At 39.3% G+C, this 6,664-nt stretch overlaps 1 protein-coding gene across 1 annotated transcript in view; it reads left to right on the forward strand.

The window, feature by feature from the left end:
- The window catches only part of LOC102014736 (SWI/SNF-related matrix-associated actin-dependent regulator of chromatin subfamily A containing DEAD/H box 1), a gene marked incomplete in the record, with an annotated part of 81,568 nt that extends 76,332 nt beyond the window's left edge, over positions 1-5,236 (forward strand). The window contains 1 exon segment of the mRNA XM_013517354.1: positions 3,322-5,236. Within this exon segment, the coding sequence (XP_013372808.1) occupies positions 3,322-3,383 (62 nt within the window).
- Between the last annotated feature and the right edge of the window lie 1,428 nt (positions 5,237-6,664).

Here is a 6,664-nt window from a genome sequence, read left to right on the forward strand (position 1 = left end):
TGGGGTGTGTGCACGCGCACGTATGTGTCTGTGTCCAGGTATTTAAAACAGTGGGAACAAATCGGCCCATGTATTCTTCCCTTTGTGTAAGGGAGCATGCACTCTGCACCTTGCTTTTCTCATGAAATGAGAAAGTTCAGTTGGAAATAGTGGTTTTTCACAATTTTAATAAGTATTCCTAATATTGGTGATGGTTTGTGTTTCTATTGAATATTTACTACTTCCTGTAGTTTGTTAGGCGCTGTGTAGTGTACAGAAGTGAATATGTTTTAATCTGTCTTCAAAGAACAAGAAACTTGTGTGATCAGACCAGTACCTGAAATTCTTGCTAGCATTTGTTTCAAGGTGTTGTGGGAGCTTGGGACGAGGGCACTAGAGAGAGGAACTCTGGGTAAGAAGCAGTCAACTGGTTAGACCTGCAGAGTGCGGATGAGTATAGACAGCTGATAGTCATCGCCGTAGTGTATTAGGTTGGGGTGACTTGGCCGTTTCGGATGATCCCGCAAACACAGCAGAGCTAACTTCAGGCAGGTTCCTTTGGGCACTGTTTGTTTCTGGCTGATTTGTTAGGGCAGCTTTTAGAAATTTAATAGACCAGTTCTCTTGTAGTAGCACCAGCAAACCCCCAGGTGTATGAATTTTACCCTAAATAGAAAGATAATAGTTAATTATTCTGGCACTCTGCAGCTTGCTTGTCATCCAGCTGTCTTTCTCCTGGGCTGGCCCGCTTCCCCAGCAGTGAGGTGGGCTCCAGTCTCGCAGAGTGAGGGTGCGGGCGAGGCAGAGCTGGAGGAGGATGTTGGATGCAAACAGCACTTTCTTGTCATCCCTGCGGCCCCCTCTGCTCCCCCGTGTCCACTGTCCCTCAGATTCAGGTGCTCTGAGGACTGTGCCTTCGTGTTGTCCATCTGGGGTGGATGGCTGCCGGCGACTCACCCCACGCTGGTTAGCACCTGTGTTTCCCGCTGCGCTGGCTCCTTCTGGCCATGAGTGGCCTTGCCTTGCCCACCTGAGGGGACCGGTATTCGGCTGTGCCTGTTCCTCTGCTTCCCAGCTTCCCGACTCTGCTGCTTTTTTTCTTTTGTTCTGTTTCATTCTCCCCAATGCTTTCTCTTGGCATGGCGTGTTAACGGTATTTGAGATGGGAGCAGGGGTGGTGTGTGTTTATAATTATTTTGTGTAATTCTTGTAAACCATTTGTGTTCATATAAATTTGATCAGTCTAAAAGTTTTCATTTTTGTCTTCAAATGTCTGCGAAAATGGCAACTTATTTCAGCAATGTTCTCAGACATTACCCTTTCAAGGGTCACCTCCAGAAATCTTCCCCCACACTTCCCTTTCTGCTAAGGCCTTTCCACCTTCCTCCTTTGTCTCCTTAAGGCTGTTGATACGTTTTCCACCAGTGTGTATTTTATTTTATTTGGTAGATGCAGAGATACACTGTCATCTTGCATTTCCTCTCAGGCCATAATCTTGTCTTCAGTTGTGCCCTTTTGGTTTTGTAATTGGGACACTTGAGTTAATGAGAGCACATGCATGCCCTTTCCCTCTCTCACAGCGAGTCCTTTTCTGTTAACAAAAGGTGCCCTTGTAAGGGAGTACGCGGGTGTCTTCTGCTAACAGTGCCCTCCTCGTGAACCCCAACAGTCACACACCATGCCATGTATGTTTGTTAGATTTTCTGTTTCTAGGGCTTGCCTTAGCCTTCATGGTTCTCCAAGTGTGTAGTCTTACATCCGCCGTGGAAGCAGCATCCTTAAGAAAGGGCCAGCTGGAAATGCAGATCCCCGAGTTCCTTATTCACTCAGAGACTGTGGGAATCCACTCAGTAGTCAGGTTTCACAAGCCTTCCAGGAGATTCCACTTTGAAATAAAGATGGTGAGGTGTGTTTTTTTAAAAGGTGTAATTTAATTATATTATTGTGTTCTTTTTATGGAAATTCTTACATAAATATTGAAATTGTACAGTAAATCAAAGTATGATGCTTTAAGAGTTGTAATATTTGCAGCATTTGTGTCATCTCCTTTTCTGTCTTCTGTCAACTGTAAACATTGCAGTGCATTTTCAGAACTTCCTGTAAGTTGCCACAGTAACTTGCATTTCTTGCATTTCTCTATGCAAGAAAATCAACCTTAATCTCCAGATACTATATTTTCTCCATATCCAGATTTCTCCCTATTGTCTTTTAAAGTCTTCTATAGTATTTCTGAAACTACAACCCAAAGTTCATACTTTGCATATCACTGCCTTATGTCTTTAGTACCTTTTAAGTGTAGAATCTTTACTCCTTTCCTACAGGAAAGTGCTCTTGTATTTTAGATTGTCACTGGGGCATGCGTTTGTGAGAGAAGTGATTGGTTGTGCTGCTTTTAGCCCTACCTAATTTATAAAATCCATCACAGCTTAAAGGTGTAAAGCAGATCAGCAAGACTTGTGAATTGGCAATTGCGGCATTGTCCACATTAACTGGCAAGTTAATAAATCAGTTCATCAGAAATATCTTGAGTATTTGACTGAATTAATCAGTAATGGGTACTGTTCCTGTAAGTGGCTAAACAATGGGTCCCATTTCATTAAAATACAGGGCAGTCATTGGAAAAAAGAAGGTAATTATGTTATAATCTTCAACTGGTCCATTGTGTTCACAATTTTATGTGGTCTTGAATCGGATGGTGTGTACTATCCATCTTTACACTTTTCCTCATTGTCTTATTTTTTTTCTGGTGCCAAGAATTGAACTCAGGGTCTTGCACTTGCCAGGCGGGTACTTGTGCCACGGAGCTATACCCTGGCCCCCCTCATTGTCTTTTAAGGGTTTTTTTTGTTTGTTTTTTGGGGTTTTTTTTGGTACTAGGAAGTCAAACTCAGGACCTTGTGCTTGCCAGGCAGTTACTGTCCCTGGCCCCCTTACAGCTTTTATTTTAACCTTTTTTATATTAAAAAAAAAAAAAAACAATTAAATTTTGGTTCAGTTGGGATTTAACAACTTTGTCTTCCCCACTGATTGTAACATAAATGTTTTTCTTGTATTTAGCAAGTATGAAAAGTACCACGCACTATGTAAATTAGATATGCTCCAAACTTCGCGTCTCTTGTCAAATCGGAATCCTAATCCTACCTGATGATGTTGGCAGTATGATGCTGGCAGAGGAAATAGTCCTAATAAAATTCACAGGGTTACGCAGGTTTCTAACGGGATACTAAAGTAAACTGGACCTTGAAAAATGAATAGGCGTTCACCAAAAAAGGAGGAAAATTGAGACAATATATTTCATAAGATATTTTTACAAAGCTTTTAATGCCACTTTCTGATCTGCAGGTGATGAAGGGACTATGCCAGCAGATATAGCGACATTACTGAAGACGTCAATGGGCCTGTGAGGTGAGAATTTCCTGATTGACAAGGAAGTATCAACTGGTGCACTCAAGGACATTTACATTATGATGACCACGGGGTTTATGAACATTTGTAACCTTTTATAATTTCCATATTGCATTTCTCATAGTATGGACAACTTTTTGCCACTAACTGAACTCTCCAGATGCTCACATGAATTTCATAAGAAGCCACAAACAGGTGGTCCTGAAGAGGTTGAATAATCATTTTACAAAGCAGTTTTCTGAGTGGGGATTAGTTGGTGATGTTTGTAACAAATATGGTAACGCTTTAGAAATGTCAGTATTTTTGTAATTATTTCTACCTCCAAATATATATATTGTCTTTCACTGGATAATGTGCGTAGATTTTTACATGTGCCTTATTTGACAACGCTTGCGTCTCATTTTTGCCTATCTCATTTGCAGTTCTTTTTTCCTACGTTAGTTTAAAAAGTGCAGCTAGATAGGATTTAGCCTTTGTTTTGTTGCTATTTGAAGCAGATGTTCACCAATGTCAGCAAAAACTCATCCTGAACCTAAAGGTGGCATTCCATGTCCGACATCCCCAGGTCCTCTCCACACTTCTGTTCAAACGCACATGTTTGGCGAGGAACTACGTTGTTCTCCAATGACTAGTGACTAGAGCAGTCCTCGTCCTACTCCATGGACCCCTTCTGTTTGTTTCCCTACTGCACGCACGGTGTGCTCGCGCATCTGCCTCCCCTTGTGCATGTTTTCAGGGATTCACTGTCCTGCCTTTTGTTCTCCTAAAACACGCCCAGTCACTCCTGCTCCACTGTCCTCGTCTAGGAGTTTCTTCTCGCCATGCCCTCACACGTCAGCGCATACCGGGAACACTTCTCTAGTTTGTCTGAGCAGGTTAACATGAAGCTGTCTGACTTGAGAGCAGACGGGATGTGACTTCACGTTACTGCAGCTTGAGGTGCTGCATGGAAATAGGTCATTAACTTTAACGCTTATCAGAAAATACGATTTACCAGTTTCCATAATTTCCAGTTCAGGACCACCAGAAGAGAGAGCCATTGTTCAATTCCAGTTCAGTGTGGGTGACAAAGTAAAATTTAGAATACAGTCGTCTATTTGCTATTTAACTCTTCATTATATCCTCCTTTAAACTTTTGCCTGTCAGTCTATATTGCTGTTTTTCTTATACATCAGTTTCTTTGTATAACTTGTGAGTTTCATGTGTTTTGTTTTTATTATGTAAATATCATTATAAATAAACTTATTTATAAATCAAAGATTTGGTAATTATTGTAGATCATACTTTTCAAGACGTTTAACCTGCTGTGAAGCTACAAAAGTGAACCCTCTGAATTTAGAAGGCAAGTGAAGCTCTGAGAGTGATTCTTTAGAGACCACAGGCTCAGAAAACTCACAGCTCAGTAGACTTACCAAAAGTGTATTAAATACACTGAATACATTTTAGCGTGGTAGGGCTGAAAAGAATTCTCAAATGTTAATACTACCTCCTTCTATATCACAGTACCCAAATCACTTGGTCAAATTGTTGGGAATTTTACCTTTTAAAGTCTTAGAATGGACTTTTCCTAACTTTTCTGTATCAATGTGTCTTCAGTGATAGGCTTTTTTTTTTTAATGTTGTTGTTATTGTTATATTGTATCTCTAATGTAGCTAGGTTCTTCCTGTGATGCTCTAGTATGTGTTGGGTTTAATAAAAACATTTGTGATCATAAGTTGTATTTTTACACCCTGTTTTAGAAGTTTCTAACCCTTCTTCTTACCTTTAAATATTATTATATTCAGCACAAGTGAGATCATCTCACGTTCTTAATGTTGTCATTTTTTTCAATAAATTGCAGTTTATTACTTAGGATGTTTTCTCATTTGTCCCTTCATTGGGCTGTTGTCAGTAAACAATGACTATCCCTAAAAAGCAAATAGTTATAGTAATAACCAACTAAAGTAACATCGTTTTAAAAAATGCAGGTCACCCTGGGGTTGGAAGTGTATCTAACACGTTTTCATACCCATTCAGGGCTCCATCCAGTACTATGTAACAAGATGGTAACTTCACGCCAATAGGTATTTATATTAAAACGCCCTGCTGCTGGTGCTGCTAGGATCATCAGCTAACAATAGGTGTTGCTCTTGTGTACAGTGGAGAAGAGGCTCCCGTAATCTGGCTGCCATTTGTATAACCGTTAACTAGCCCATAAAATGAATTACTTTAATGCCTCCCAGACTGCATTTTTTTCTGATTATAAGTATTTAAGCTGGTCTAATTCTCCTTCCCTCTTTCTAAGGAGGAGATACATACTGAATCCAAGTTGGTAACCTAAGGGTTATGATAATGTTAAGTATTTCCTTGTGGAACTGCCATGATGTATTTTATACTTGAATTATAAATCATGTGTACACTTCATTTTCATCATTTTGAATAAGCGTTGTATTTATTACACTTACTGAATTTGCTGCCTCCTACAGCTAGTCAGAATGTCCTAATACAGAGGAACCTGACCTTCATAAGAAAGAAGTTTTGACCCTCATTATCTAGAGCAGTAGCGGCGAACTCTATAGCACGTGCACCACAGTGGACTGAAAGGTTTGCCATCACTGATCTAGAGTATTTGAAATTTTTTATTTTAAAGAGAATAAAAAAAATTAACAACATAGAAACTGTATTGTTTCTCATTTTTTAAAAATTGTTTATTCACTTTAACGCCTTGATCAATCTTGCATTGTTACACCTGACTTTCCTTTAGATCAACTATGAGATACCAGTCCGAATGAGACTTCATTCTATCATTGGTAGCTACTAATAACAAAAATTTGATCCAAAGAGTCAAGGTCCTGGGAAATTCTGTTTTATGCGTGATAATAATTTATGAAGGATTTAGCAATTTTTAAAAAATGGTACATAATTGGGAGGAAATAAGCCCGTTAAACAGATCATAACTCATGTCTAGCTGGACTTCTTTATGTTTTCCTCTGTGCTTCCAAGGATAGTGCTGCTTGGTTGTATCTATTTTGTGACGTAATAAGTAAAGAAAATTTCTATCAACAGGCAAAGTAAATTTTGATGGTCCTATAATAGTTTAAAATGCATTCCTAGAGGAAGATGTACTGTGTTATATGAAAAATTCTATTTAAATGGCTTGTTTGTATAGGCAGTTCTTTCTGTAGCAGGAAAGAACTGTAAAAATGAGTGCAAGTTGAAATTGTGCAAAAGGTTAGAAATTATTGGGAAAATCATTACCTTACAGCTTTTGTCACATTAAAAATTCATTGTTGGTAGTGA

This window comes from Chinchilla lanigera, unplaced genomic scaffold (genome assembly GCF_000276665.1).
Source record: "Chinchilla lanigera isolate Chin_1 unplaced genomic scaffold, ChiLan1.0 scaffold00004, whole genome shotgun sequence".
Taxonomy (NCBI): domain Eukaryota; kingdom Metazoa; phylum Chordata; class Mammalia; order Rodentia; family Chinchillidae; genus Chinchilla; species Chinchilla lanigera.